The sequence below is a fragment of the Bipolaris zeicola genome (genome assembly GCF_000523435.1).
Source record: "Bipolaris zeicola 26-R-13 unplaced genomic scaffold scaffold_368, whole genome shotgun sequence".
Taxonomy (NCBI): domain Eukaryota; kingdom Fungi; phylum Ascomycota; class Dothideomycetes; order Pleosporales; family Pleosporaceae; genus Bipolaris; species Bipolaris zeicola.
In genome coordinates this window covers 2,139-16,387 of record NW_006912417.1, presented here as the reverse complement: position 1 = coordinate 16,387, position 14,249 = coordinate 2,139, and the positions used below count along the sequence as shown (strand labels likewise).

Genomic DNA, 14,249 nt, shown 5'->3' with positions numbered 1-14,249 from the left:
ATGACCCACAATTCACGCTGGGCCCTATGCGTCACCCAGCAGTGTTGAGCATCCGTCCAACATGTCGGCTACTGCTGCGTTGTGCAACACCTTTGTCTCCTCCACCTCCACCCCCGTTGCTCTCCAGACCACCACCCTCGGCTACGCTGCTACGCTCAGAATCAATGCACGCGGCAGGCGCCACTCTCACCTTGCTCGTCTGACCTCTCCTCTCACGTTCACCATTCATGTCTTACGGATACGACAGTCGCTATTACGAGCACCCACGCCATGATTCTTATTATACATCGCCGCGCGATGCAGACGCATATGCCTACTCGCGGCACGAAGCCACTCTCGCCGACGCCCGCAGGGAACTAACAGACATGCGCGCCAGCAATCCCTATACTACTTCCTACCCCTCCTCCTACGAGCCCCGCACATCCCGTCCCAGACAATCCACCTCGCAATCATACAGGTCACACAGACGAAAGGAATCATGGCCACCTCCGCCTAGTGTAGAGGACGAGCCAGAAGCCCTGGCCAAAGAGGCTCGGTCACAGCCGCCTTCGCCAGCACAAAGGCGTGATGATGGCGAGCCGCCTATCAATACGCGGGGTACCGTCGACCAGGAATTCATATTGGACGAGATCGAGCAGCCCAGTGCTGCACAAGGTGATGACCGTCGCTCGAGGCATAACTCCGGATCCGCCACAGATCCCGATGCGACAACACGATCCAACCCTCATCGAGATCGCCAGAGGAGGAGCTTCGCAGACCGTGGCCCCATGTCGAATATCAACACCGATGTCCCAGACCCGCCTTTGTTCACAGAACGAGAGAGGATGCCTTATGGCTACTCACAATCACAGAAGGAATCGACTGCTCCTATATCGACCGACTTTCTGCGTTCGCCAGAACCCATGACCCCATCCGACAGCCGTTTCGCTACATCGGACATGGGCCGAGTTGACCAAGACGCACAACGGCGTTCCCATGGTAAATCACCAACATCTCGACCGAGCGGCAGCCGTCACAACTCCCTTGCAAACTCTCGGCCGGCGGAAAAAGACCGTGTCTTTGACTCGGACTCGGACACTGATAGCACTACCCACCTACGAGCAGACCGGAAACCGGCACGCTACAGCTTCGTGCAGAACGATCTGCAAAGAGAAGCTTTGAGAACAAATTTACGGGACACGCAGCATAGGCCGGAATCGACAAGGCGCGACTCTGGGGAGCGTTCGGTACCAACCCTGCGCAAGGAATACTCGTCCAACTCGTCAAAGGAAAATCTGTATGCCCAATCTCCAAGATCATCCGCTTCTTCCTTGAACAATAGCGCAAAAAAGCCAAGACCCGTTCCTGTTGATACTGCCTACGCCAACAGCCCGCGGCCCATGTCCAGACCAAGTTCACCGTTGCCACGAACGGCGACCTCATCTCAACTTCCGACGCGGTTAAAGGAGTCACCACCTGGAACGCGCCCTTCTTCTCGGAGTGGTGGACAACCTCCTACCCCTCTATCTCATTCGAGCGCGTTTGAGTCTAATTCGCCTGGGCGAGGTCGCTTTCCCATTTCCGAGACCGACCAGCACACCAGCATTCCCCCTGTCCGCGCTCAGGACAGATCAAGACCGCCTTCTAGGTACGGAAGATACGAGACAATACCGACTCCAAGACCGCGTGGTGATGTACAGAGTTCCTTACCAACCGGGAGACCATCCTCTTCGCACTCTGCTTTGCCATATCCTATGGATGATCAGCTCATTGATGTCTTGATGCCACCGGAACAGAATTATCAGTACAATCATTCACCCATTGCTTCTCCAAGACAAGACTATATAGAACCTCCCAGGTCCTCTTCGCCGTCTGCTACTAGCTCCCCGTATATTAGAGATTCCCACGCCCAGCCTTCCAGACAAAGCACTCGTGAGGAACCCGGACTCTCCAGGAGGGCAAGATCGAATAGCATCCGCTCCCAGGACGGTCGCAGGGAAAAATCCTTGCGGAGAGTTGCTTCTTTGGACCTCAAATCACTGCCGGACTGTCCAAGGAGCAAGGCCTCGAGAGAGTACGATGATTGGTACAGTCTCCGCGGCTTCAAAAATTTCAACATATGTCCTGATTGCTACAAGAGCGTGTTTTTTGAGACTAGATTCGACGGGGAATTCAAGCAGATCTGGTTAGACGACTGGTCAATCAAGCGGGCGTGTGACTTTAGTAACCCGTGGCCGCGCCTTGCGTGGTATCTCACTGTAAAGCAGCGCCTGAAATCCCTCGACTTACTTTACGCCGTGGCAGATATCATGGACACATACAAGCCGTGCCCTGGAGAACGAGAAAAGGACACTAATGAGGCCAGTTGGTACGGCATTGTCAATCAACGCGATGGCATGTTTGTGCCCAACTTTGCCATCTGTTCCAGTGACCGAAGATTGGCCGAAGCTCTATTTCCCAGCATCCGCGGTTACTTTCCCCGTATCACTGCTGGCTACTCAAGCGCACCAAGTCGATACACTTGCAGCTTCCGTATGAGCTCACGTCGTCTGATGAAGTACCTGGAGCTTCTTATGGAGCTCGACGAAGAGGCCCAGATATCTGGTCGCCGACCTGACATTGACCGTTTTGTCGACCTGGCGCGCGACTATGCTTTCAAGGGCGAGTGCGCCAGAGACAAGATACTGATTCGCAAGCCATGGTACTTTATCCCACAACTCCCTGAATTTACGGTATGCGAGGAATGCTACGACCGCTTTGTCTGGCCTGCCATGCAATCCAAATCCCTACCCACTACGATTCCACGCTTGTTCAACAAATCCATCCAGCTAGTCCCTGGTGAGGACCCGGAAGCTGGGTCAAGCTGTTGTTTGTGGAGTCCACGCATGCGCTCGGTATGGATGCGTAGTGTCGAGGATGAGGATTTTGCATACTTGAAGCGCAAGGCTTTGGAGAGGAAGAAGGCTCAAGTTGCCACTACCAGGGAGAGAGGGGATATTTTGAGGGGACTGGGCAATGCTGAGCCGGGCGACAGCAAGTACGAATGGGCGAAGCGTGAGTTGGATGTTTTGGATAGGGAGTGGGCTTCGTATGAATGAATGAACGAGATGATGACTGTACATAATGATATTGCTAAGCAGTGAAGAATCAAAGTCTATATTATTTAATCACGCACACATGTATACATGTCAGTCTTGTGAAGACATGAGGGGTAGCAGCGTATATGACAGACATGTGCCAAGCCATATATTACTTGCAACCAAACTTTGTCATGCATCTACTTTGCACCAGGGACATCCCAAACCGCTGCAAATGGATCCTCGTTCCAGTGTAGCTCCCTGGTATACTCGAGGTTCAGACTCATAAACGTAGCCACGTCCTCGCCATACACAGCGCCAACAAACGCATACATGGCATCTATGCCCGCCGACACCCCACTACTGGACCACACATTGCCGTCCTGGACCCAGCGCGCAGTAGGGACCCACGTGATATTTTTGCCGTGCGATGTCGCCCACGCCCAGCTGCGTTTGTTGGTAGTTGCGCGACGACCTTCCAGGACGCCTGCGCGCGACAGCAGCGAGGCGCCCGTGCAGATGGAAATGATGTACTTGAGGCGTGGGAAGGTGGAGGCTATGAAGGCGATTTCCTCGCTCATGTCGTTGCGGGTGCCGCCGCCGCCGGGGACGATTAGGACGTCGATGTCGGGCTTGCCGTCGGCAGACGAGGCGGTATCGTTGGCAGATGCGTGGGCGGATAGGTACTGGTTGAATGTTGTTGTGGGTAGGATTGCTTCGCCGAAGCCGCCGGGCATCATGGCTGAGGATACCGGGTCCATGGTTCGGCTGAGGATGGAGAGATGGGGCTCTGCTGTTTTGTTGCGGTAGGTCATGAAGAGCGAGTTGACGAGGTCCATGGGGCCGAAGATGTCGAGGGCTTGGAAGTGGGGGAAGATGACGAGGCCATAGTGGAGTGGAAGTGCCGATGTGTTTGTGATGGGCGGTTGGACAGGAATAGAGAGGCATGGGGAGATGAGGGTGGATGCAGTCGCAGCAGCGAGGTAGGCATTCTGGTAGAATTGCATCTTTTTTTGCTTTCTGTCTCTCTTTCTTCCTCTCCTGTTGAATAATTGACCACTGACCTTTTCGTGCTCAGTCAAAAAAAATTGCAGACTTGCCGGCCATCTTTATAGCCTTGACGACTATGCAACTCCACTTTTTTCTGCAATATGCAGGAGTCACGTTTGTATGTACTCTGGACAGGCATACCGTAATTAATGTGCTCGCAAGGCCACCAAGCCTTGCCGAAAGAAGGCGTCTCCAAGTAGGTGACCACGACGCTACAAGGTGCATTTGGCCGAACTGTTAACTCGGGTCCAAGTGGTGGCAAAGTGATTGGCTAAGTCATTAGTGAATGTGCTGGGGATAGTTTCAAGACCTAGAGCAATCATCTTGTTGACATAGTCGACTTGGGAAAGATGTTCTTTCAACCATGGACAAAGCATCTGTCGATGGGTTGTGCGGCTTACCAAGCCGTGGGGAAATTAAAATATATTGTGAGATGGCAGTCGTTGGAACGCAGGTTCATGCAAGGCTAGGCGAGATGCATACATATGGAAGCCGAGTGGCGAGTGATTGCGCTTGTTGTGCTGTACATGCAGTTGGCCGGCACGAGGCACAAAAGCAATGTGGGTGAGGAGGCTGGAGAAGAGTAGAGGTGTGGCGGCTCTTGGCGCGCCAAGCACACGGACATGTTCCTGCGACCGATGACGCACTCTACTCACGCGCCCATACTTTCTCATACTCTCTCATTCTCTCTCCCTCTCCCTAATACTCTCTCTCTAATACTCTCTACTTTGCTGCGCGTCATGGCGGCATGAACCCTTGCACCATCCTTTGCATCCCTGTTCGAGACTCGATGCATGTCAAGGCTTGCTGCACCTTCTCTGCCTTCACGAGGTAGCATCCACCTGCCCACGCATCGCCAACCATGCCCTCGTCAAGGCGACCGGCCATTGAGGCGCGACGGTCCACGCTCCACTACGAAACTTTTCCCACAGTCCCCCCCAGGACCCGCGGCCGACCACCTTCGACATCGCCGTCCCCCCGCCATGGCCGCGACTCACAAGACGGCCACAGCAACCACGAGTCGCCCCTGCCGACCAGGCAGCTTATTGTGTTGGCCATCATAGCGCTTGCCGAGCAGACTGCCCTCAACTCAATCAGCCCATATCTTCCAGAGATGACGGCCTCGTTCCCCGAAGTCAAGCAGGGCCAGGGAGGTCTGTACGTGGGACTCATTGCCTCGTCGTTTGCCCTGGCCCAGTTCACCACAAACTTCTTCTGGGGCTGGCTTTCGGATAAGATTGGGCGCAAGCCCGTCATCATCATGGGCACCTTCATGACTATGTGCTGTTTCCTCTTATTCGGTTTCTGCACAAAGCTGTGGCATGCTATACTCGTACAGGCACTCATGGGCTTCGTCAATGGCAACTCTGGCGTTGTGTCGACATGTCTGGGCGAGATCACAGACCGGAGCAATCAGTCGCGCGCCTTCACCTACCTGCCTGTCGTCTACGGCATTGGCGGAATCACAGGTCCCATTGTCGGAGGCTTGTTGGTTCTCTACAAGAACCCCTTCTCACGCAGCAACGCCAATCCGTATCCATATCTCCTCCCAAATCTCTTTTCAGCCCTTGTTCTAGCTGTTGATTTGGTAGTGTGCATCATCTTTTTGGAAGAGAGCTTAGAGGAAGTCAAGAACCTCCCTCCTCTAGGAAAAAGACTGGGCAATTTGTTCTCATGGATATGGCAATTCACTAGCTCGACTCGACCGACTTATGTACGGCGCCTGCTTGGCCAACAAAAGGACCGCAACTCTCCGCATCTACGCAGCATAGGTGAAGACGAAGACGAAGATAATATTGAAGACGACGACGTGTCGGACACGTCTGGCGAATCCGCGCCTGCATTATTTCCGCACGCCAATAGCGAAGAGCTCACGCGGAAGGAGGTATTGAACCGCGACACGGTGCTGCTGCTGGTGACATACTTCATCTTTCAACTAGCAAACATTTCTTACAATTCTCTGTATCCTATTTTTGCCGAGGAGCAACCGCCGACGGGGCGCGGCTTGAAGCCAGAGGCTGTAGGCCTGTCGCTGTCGTTTGCAGGAGCCATCACGATATTATTTCAAGTGGGGATATTTGGACGATTACGAGGCAAGCTCGGCAACAAAATGGCATACAGGGTTAGCTTGGGTCTGTTCATTGCGGCGTTTGGACTGATGCCGTGGGTGGGTTACAAAGACAGCAACCCATACAAAGGCATTGGCTCGGGCGCAGGATGGTTGTGGTTTGAGCTTGGGGTGGTATTGGTCATCAAGACAGTGGCAGGTGTCGGCGGCTTGACGGCTGCGCTTCTCATGGTGAGTTACTCTGATGCGATCCTAACCCGTTGTAGCACACGTTAACGGAGCGCAGATCACAAACTCGGCGCCCAACCACAACGTTCTTGGGACGCTCAACGGCCTTGCGCAGACGCTCTCTGCTGCCGGACGGGCAGCAGGGCCATTTGTTTCGGGCTCGCTGTTTACGGCTGCGACCAAGCTGAGGCCCAAGGGAGAAGTTTTGCCGTTTGGCATCTTCGCTGGCATTGCGCTCGTCGGTTTCGTGCTGAGTTTTGGCATCCGTGGTGAAGGGCTGGAGGCCGAAGGATGGTCTGACGAGGATAATGAAGAAGATGAAGAGGAAGGTGGTGGTGAGGAGGCGGACGAGGGCACGGGCTTGTTACGAAAGTGAACGAGTCATGGGAATCATATGTAACATAGCAATTTGGCACTGCTTGAGCGGTGCTTAAACTAGAGCCTGGGGGCGGGCGGCGTTGTACGGGCTATTTTAGAAGAAATAGAAGGGACGGCGGCCTCGCTCGGCTAGCGGATCGAGTATCGCGAGTGAGATTGAAGGTGTATATGGCACGTGCAGGAGCATGTTGTGACGTCCAAGGGAGTGTCGAAGACGAGGGAGATGGCAATCACGTGCCGGCGCAACGGCCAGGTGCCACGTGGTGGTCCGAGGGATGGAGCAAAGACTGTGATGATTTCGGTGCAACGGGTGTTTGTAAGAAGATCGCAATGAGAAAGCTGCCGAACAAAGGTGCATGTAGTAAGTATTGCAAAGATGAACACTTTGAGCAGAGTGGATGCGTGGTTGGATATAGTAGGCGGGCACTAGTGTCCAAGGACTGAAAGAAGCTTTCACGAGGCTGTTGCACCATGCCTGGCCATACGCGCCCACGACTCAGGGGCCAGATGCCTGCTTAGCAATGAGGCAGCCACAAGTAATCATGTAAAGTACTTTGCATGTATGTAATCAGGGAAGGGGGACGCAAGAAATCAGAGCCAAGGACATTTGGATAACCCCGGGCGATGACGAGAGTGCTGGTCAGCAAATACTTTACTACTTGGACATGGTAAGTAAAAAGGTACGGGCACGTGTGCAGGGGGTAGGAAAGTAAGTAATTGCGAGTGGCATCAGGCAGTGAACGTGCTAAATTGGCCTTGCAGAGAGCTGAAAGAGTGGGCTGGTCAGCATGCCAGCGTATACTCACATATTCTTGGGGCGCATAGCTGAAGGACAGCATAGACACCACATGTATGTACTACACAGTAGTGGTGTAGGCAAGTACATAAGTAGAGTCACCACCACACTCTAGCGCAGCGCCATGGAGCTGCGGTGCATGAAGCCTTGGATTTTGGTCCGGTGGTGGTGGACGCAGGCGCAGGCAGGGCAGAAGGGCAGAAGGGCAGCGGGCGGCGCTCCGCCCGACCTGCCTTGGCTAGTCGCCCGCGTACGGACGGACCTCTTGACGGGGGAGCGGAGGGGGGCGGAGCTGACTCTCTCACTCTGATGAACATCTAAACAACACGCACAATCAAAATCCACGGCATTCAACATGGCAGCAAGCCAGCTGGGCCAAGCCTCACCCACATGCATCGCCCATTGGCCTGCGGCTCTTGTTCCTGTCCTCCCCCACGGCTCCCACGGCTCCACCACCTGCTCCTTGGCCGTGACGGTGAGTAGGCTTCCCTCGCCCAATCTCTCGGCTTTTAGGTGGCTTGCATCTCTGCATACGAGCGGGTAGGGGCTCCCATCTCAGCACGGCCATGCGGCTAACCACCATGCACAGCCACTAGCTCCTTTCCCGCTGAGCTGGAGGGTAAAAAAAAATGGCCCACGGCCGTAGTGCTGATTCTAGTGCCATGTCCCAAGATAGGACTTGCGCTACCTGTCTGCATGAGGGGTCATTGCTGTCGTGTGGAGTAATCGTGGAAACGGGCAAGATTCACATAAGAATCGTGGCACGGCACCCTGGCGAGTCTAACGGACGCTGGTATTAGAGTTTCGGTTTCTCCCATTACCGTCTTTCTCTTTTTCTCTATACATAGTCCGCTCTTTCTTACCTCCTCTACGCCTCCATTCCTCGCCTTTTGCACCGAGCAAGCCATTCGTACCGCGGGCATTGTCCCCCTCCTCTCTCCCCCACTCTCCCTCCCTCTCCTGCGTAGCCTCTCAACATGGGTTGGAGTTTCCATGGCCACAAACGCGATGTCGACGCTGAAAAGCACCTGAGGCGGCTACACAAGACCACACCCTTTATCGAAAGCCCGCTTGTCGGTGCCGACCATGAGAACCTCGTCTTCTCCCAGCGACACGAGGCCAACAGCGTCGAGCTCTTCTTCGACTTGTTCTTCGTCGCAAACTTGGCAACTTTCACCGCCTACCACTCAATCACAGACTTGGACTACCTCTTGGGATACATTGGCTTCTTCGGAATTCTGTGGTCGTGTTGGTTTCAGATTACGCTGCACGATGTGCGCTTTGCGCGAGACTCGCTGTATGAACGTATATGCAAGACGATCCAGTTTATTGCCTTTGTTGGTTTGGCCCTGGTTGGCAGCCAGTTTAATCCTGCCAATCAGACAGCCCCGCGCAACAACACGGTCAGTCTGCCGCCCTTTTGACATGCCAATGCACTCTTATTGACTTTTGACAACAGAACTTCCGCATAATGTGCTACACGCTCGTCATAACCCGTGGTCTTTTGGCAATCCAATACCTCGTCGTCCTGTTCTTCACGTGGAAGGCAAAGTATTCCAAAATCTACCTGCCTCTGATGCTCATGTTTGCCATCTATGCAGTCAGCATGGGTGCCTTTATTGCCATGACGCCTGTTTTTCGCGAGGGTAATCAAAATCGGCGGCACATTTACCTTGTTTGGTATGTCGTCATGATTTTGGAGGCCGTCCTCGTCATTGCCATCTCGTGTTTCTGGCGCATGCTCAGCTTCAAGAAGACCCATCTCATGGAGCGAATGAGCTTGCTTACCATCATCGTCATTGGTGAGGGCGCCATTGGCGTTACAAAGACCGTGTCCAGAATCATGGGAAAGCACGGCCTCAATGTTGAGGGATGCTTTCTCATCATGTGCATTATTGTTGTCCTGGTCCTGGTCTGGGCCCTGTGAGTATCCCGAAACACAATGCATAAACTCCCCAACTGACCACCTGTACCAGGTACTTTGACAACTTCCCACATGGCCACTACGGAACCATCAGGCAGCAGATTTGGAGTCTTTTGCATTTCCCGCTTCAAATTGCAATCGTTGGCGTAGTTGAGGGGTCGCAGCAGCTTGCCCTCGCTCGCTACATTATCAACAACACCAACAAGGCCTCGGGCAAAATTACCCAGTATTGTCAACTTGAGAATCTCGACGGCGAAAAGCTTTCAGACAAGCTCATGGACTTGCTTGACTACTATGAACTCGATGGTAAACTCGAGACGAGAGGCTTCTTTCACGAGGCGCGGAATGCCATCTGGAAAATCGGAAACACAACCAATATCTGCTCGCCTGATACATCCAACAACTACACGTTTGGTGACGAGACCAGGTATAGCAATTGGCCAACTGCGTTCAAGGATCTGTCCTACGCCATCAGCAACGGCATGTACACTGGCCTTGGTATGAAGCTCCCCGTGGACAAACTCGAAAAGCACAGCCCGCTCGAGGTTGGCCTCCATGCCTGGAAACTCGTCTACCTGTACTTTTGGACTTCCTTCTGCATCCTCGTCCTGTGCTTGGTCATCTTTCTATTTCTCATCCGCCGCCACAAGGCCGACCTCTTCGACTACACATCCGTCATCTCGCGCATGAGTGCATTTTGCGTCGGTGCGGCAATGTTGGCGCTCATGGCCAACGACGCCAAGATCTACGCCGCCATTGAATCGCCCGCTCTTCTGCCAGTCTGTGTGACACTTCTCTTCCTCATCCTTGTTTGCGACAAACTAAGCTGCTTGTGGTGTAACAAACAGCTCAAAAAGAGCGGGAAGCCATACGCACTCGAAGTCGACGAACACGAACATGGCCACGGCCACGACCACGACCACAATGCACACGTAACCGTACATGAGACGGGCGGGGCGTATAGCAATGTACCGCACGACGCTTCTGCCGTGGGGATCAGTGAAGTGAACAATGCCTCACGATGGAGCATGCACCCAGAGGACTTGAAGCCCCTCACTGCTTACAACTCAGGCTACAGTGCCTCTCAACATAGCATCGCCATGGAATCAATCCACAGTACGCCAGATACTACCCCTCATGTGCTAAGCCCAGATCCAGTCGCTCGTCAAAGCTTCTTGGCCGTCACTCCCGCTGGATATGCTCCGGTCAACACAGAACCAAAAGCATAAGGCTTGAATCTGTTCCAACTACGCATCCCTTCCTTTGTTCTTTTTTCTTTATCCCCCTCTTGTTTCCTTGTCTTACAAACAGTCTCTTTGATCATTTAGCAAGCGCGGCGTTGCATTTTCTTGTCTATAATTGCATGATATCCCGGCATCTACCTCTCTAGTGTAGATAGAGTAGTAATACTACAAGTATTCCAGAACATAGAAAGATTATCTTATATCCTTGCCATCTTCTCCCTATTGAATTCTTAGAAAGTACTCGTGATGTAATATGGATAGATGGAAAAAAATAAGAAAAGATAGAGTGACACCATGAAGAATAAGGATAGATAGGTAGGAGGTCAACTCTACTACAGTAGTACGATAGTCCTATCTTGTTGGTAAAAACCTGGAAAACCCTTCTACGTCCGAATATAGGATCACGGGTAATATATATTACGGCGGGTCGCCCCGGTGCTAGTCGATCGGAGTTTAGAACTTGGATTCATCTACCTCCTAGTTAACCAATAAATTCGGAGATAAGATTGCCCAGCCCCGACGGCATGAAAGCCTGCGTTTATGCATTCCTACTGTTACACCACTATTACGGCTAGTAAAAATAGAGTTAGTATATCCGTTTGGCCTAGCCTTTAACAAGTCGAGTATGCTAGTAGTGGTAATATTTTATATAGCGAAAGTGGCTCGTTCGAGTAGACAACGATCGCTTGGCCTTGGGCTTCCGATTTCACCAGCCGATCAAGAGCTTGCGCGGTGCAAGCCGATTAGAACGTGGAAGTCTTAAATTCTTATCTCTAATTTCTTATGAGTGTCTAAGAATTCCTGTAGTGACAGGGTTTATCACGTTTGTAGTAGACGAACATGTCTAGCCTAACGGTTATCCTAGTACAACGAACAACCTTGCACGACGACAACTAATCGGACCGCAAGCCCATCCGTTCCGTGGAGGCCGACATGTCCGAATTCCGGCAGACACAATAGCGATATTCAACTTGGAAATATGTACTATAAGTACGGCAATGACAATACTAGTATTTTTCTAGTTGAGTACAACTTCATCTCTCTCATGATGGATAGTCAAATCTTGTCAAACTCTGCGCTTCTAGCGCAAGTCACCACACTATCTGCTGTGGTCGTTGCATTCCTTGTGTTGCTCCCAAGGCTCAGCCTGCAATTCAAGTTATCAAAATTGCCAGTGTTCGGCCTTTCCACAAACAATGACAAGCAACGAGCATTTTTCCTGAAGTATTGCACAGAATTGTATCGCAAAGGATACAAACAGGTGAATGTATCCCTATCCTCTACAGAGATGAGAACTCAAAAGTTGGTAGTTCACAAAATCTGTTTACCGAATGGCAGCAGATGATGACATACAATATGTGGTCATACCACCCAAGTTTTTGCCCGAGCTCAACAAAATCTCCGATGATGTTGTGGATCTTCCTGCAGCTGTCAAAAAGGTTCGAAACTGTCATCTTACAATGGCTAGATTAGATGCTAAGATTACACAGATGCTTGAAGGTCAATACACCAAACACGAAACCAACTTTCCGACTTTGATGCACAGTATAAAGGCTGATCTTACACCTTCATTAAGTATGGGAGTGCACTACTGAATTCGGCTTGCCGCTAATCTAAGAGTCAGAACGCCTCAACGAGCATATTTCTGCCGAGATCGACAACGCTATGGAACGCTTCATGCCTCCCTGCGAGGACTGGACTAAACTAGCGATATACGAAAATCTAACAAACATTATAGCTCAGGTATCTGGCCGCCTATTCGTTGGACGAGAGTATTGTCGCGACCCCGAATATCTCGACATTGCAGTCAACTTCACGAATGAAACAACCACTGCAGCTTTCGCAGTCAAGAATTGCAACAAGTGGCTTCGCCCGTTCAAAGCCTCTCGCCTCCCCGAGATCCAACAGCTCCAGAACAGACACAAACGGGCTACCAAGTTCTTCGAGCCCATCATCCGCCAGAGACAAGAATCAGACCAGAAGAATTCCGACGATATGTTGCAGTGGTTGATGGATCGTGCCAAATCAAGCAATATCTCCATGGACATCTCGTCACTGATCCGACAGCAGCTTACACTTACTGTCGCAGCCATCCACACCACCGCCATGACCGCCACCAACAGCTTATTCTGTCTCGCCGCGATGCCCGAGTACATCGAGCCACTTCGCGAGGAGATCCAAACTGTCCTGGACGACAATGGCGGGAGCCTCACACCGCGCGCTCTTCAGCAACTAGTCAAGCTGGACTCCTTTATCAAGGAGGTCGGCCGCTGGTACCCATTTAGCATCAGCAAGTTTTCCCTTTTCCGCTCCCCCCCAGAATAAATATTATAATAGGCAAAAAAAACCTAACAAACCTCCACCAGCTTCCTTCGCCCGCTACGTCCACAAATCCTTCACCCTCTCCAACGGCCAACACATCCCCGCCGGCGTAATCGTCGAAGTCCCCTCCGACGCCGTAAGCTTCGATGCAACCATCTTCACCAACCCCGACGACTTCGACGGCTTCCGCTTCCACAAAATCCGCGAAAACGCGAGTACGGCCGAGCTAGCACGCTCGCAGTTTGTCTCGGCCAATGAACGCGACATGCTGTTTGGCTATGGCAAGCATGCGTGCCCGGGGCGCTTCTTTGCAGCTAATGAGATCAAGACGGTGCTTGTGAGGATGATTCTCGATTACGATGTCGTGATGCCGGATGGAAGGACGGAGAGGTATGAGCCGATTCAGGTGGACAGGCAGATTATGCCGAATCCGAGTAATTCGTTGCTTCTGAGGCGCCGAAGGGGTTAAGTGGGGGGGGGGGGGGGTTTAGATTACTAGATGGAGTTTGGCTTAGGATACATCATTAGGATTTCTCTTTGTTCAAATTTAACTGAGCTTCCACACTGAGGAACTCAGTCGATTTGTTTGTTGCATTCTGTTTGGAAGAGTCGATATCAGTGGCCAAACTGTTCAGAGTGAGTGGTTTGAGGAGTTAGCAGCCCCAAGCCTCAATATCTTCCGTTTTGCCTGTCTGATCATAGTGGTGACTGAGATGTCTTCCTAGGTTGTCTGGCCTTGTTCCAAATTTTATGTACTCTCTCCTCCCCCTTTTATTTCCTCATTTTGCATTTGGTTTTAGGGCAGAGAACCAGTGTGCGGAATAGAGGGGATCTGTTGTAAAATAGAGCGCTCAGTATTACCAGATCGTTGGCCCATGTCTGCAGCCAGTCTAATATATTTCCCTATGTGTGATAAGTAATCGTCATAAGCGTAGACCCTGTATCTCGGAGATGAATTCTGCACTTCGGCCATCGGCCATCGGATCTCGGGGGACTGGGTGGTGATGGCGAACATGGCGAGTTTCTTCCAAACCCCACCAATAATCGCCATGCTACAATCGGAGATATCGCTCGGCTCCGACATGATTGATCTCTGTTCAGAGTAACTGAGTTCGAGAACTCTAATATGCGGAGCTATAGTTACAATGACAAAGAAGCCGGATCCGATGGGGGCACGACTTTC

The 14,249-nt window shown here is 52.0% G+C and overlaps 5 protein-coding genes across 5 annotated transcripts; 4 read left to right on the top strand and 1 right to left on the bottom strand.

Moving 5' to 3' along the window:
• Window positions 1–227: 227 nt before the first annotated feature.
• On the top strand, window positions 228–3,077 carry COCCADRAFT_111330 (uncharacterized protein; the record flags this gene model as incomplete). The annotated part of the gene is made up of 1 exon (XM_007719926.1): window positions 228–3,077. One exon carries the CDS (start codon window positions 228–230, stop codon window positions 3,075–3,077), a length of 2,850 nt encoding a protein of 949 aa, XP_007718116.1.
• A 179-nt stretch (window positions 3,078–3,256) lies between these two features.
• Window positions 3,257–4,063, bottom strand: COCCADRAFT_111324 (uncharacterized protein; the record flags this gene model as incomplete). The annotated part of the gene is made up of 1 exon (XM_007719925.1): window positions 3,257–4,063. The coding sequence occupies one exon, from the start codon at window positions 4,061–4,063 to the stop codon at window positions 3,257–3,259; it is 807 nt and encodes a 268-aa protein (XP_007718115.1).
• Window positions 4,064–4,968: 905 nt separating this feature from the next.
• Window positions 4,969–6,778, top strand: COCCADRAFT_111315 (uncharacterized protein; the record flags this gene model as incomplete). The annotated part of the gene is made up of 2 exons (XM_007719924.1): window positions 4,969–6,405; window positions 6,461–6,778. 2 exons carry the CDS (start codon window positions 4,969–4,971, stop codon window positions 6,776–6,778), a joined length of 1,755 nt encoding a protein of 584 aa, XP_007718114.1.
• A 1,775-nt stretch (window positions 6,779–8,553) lies between these two features.
• On the top strand, window positions 8,554–10,729 carry COCCADRAFT_30961 (uncharacterized protein; the record flags this gene model as incomplete). The annotated part of the gene is made up of 3 exons (XM_007719923.1): window positions 8,554–8,979; window positions 9,036–9,499; window positions 9,553–10,729. The coding sequence occupies 3 exons, from the start codon at window positions 8,554–8,556 to the stop codon at window positions 10,727–10,729; spliced, it is 2,067 nt and encodes a 688-aa protein (XP_007718113.1).
• A 1,063-nt stretch (window positions 10,730–11,792) lies between these two features.
• On the top strand, window positions 11,793–13,535 carry COCCADRAFT_111322 (uncharacterized protein; the record flags this gene model as incomplete). The annotated part of the gene is made up of 5 exons (XM_007719922.1): window positions 11,793–12,005; window positions 12,055–12,183; window positions 12,235–12,319; window positions 12,369–13,038; window positions 13,082–13,535. The coding sequence occupies 5 exons, from the start codon at window positions 11,793–11,795 to the stop codon at window positions 13,533–13,535; spliced, it is 1,551 nt and encodes a 516-aa protein (XP_007718112.1).
• Window positions 13,536–14,249: the final 714 nt, after the last annotated feature.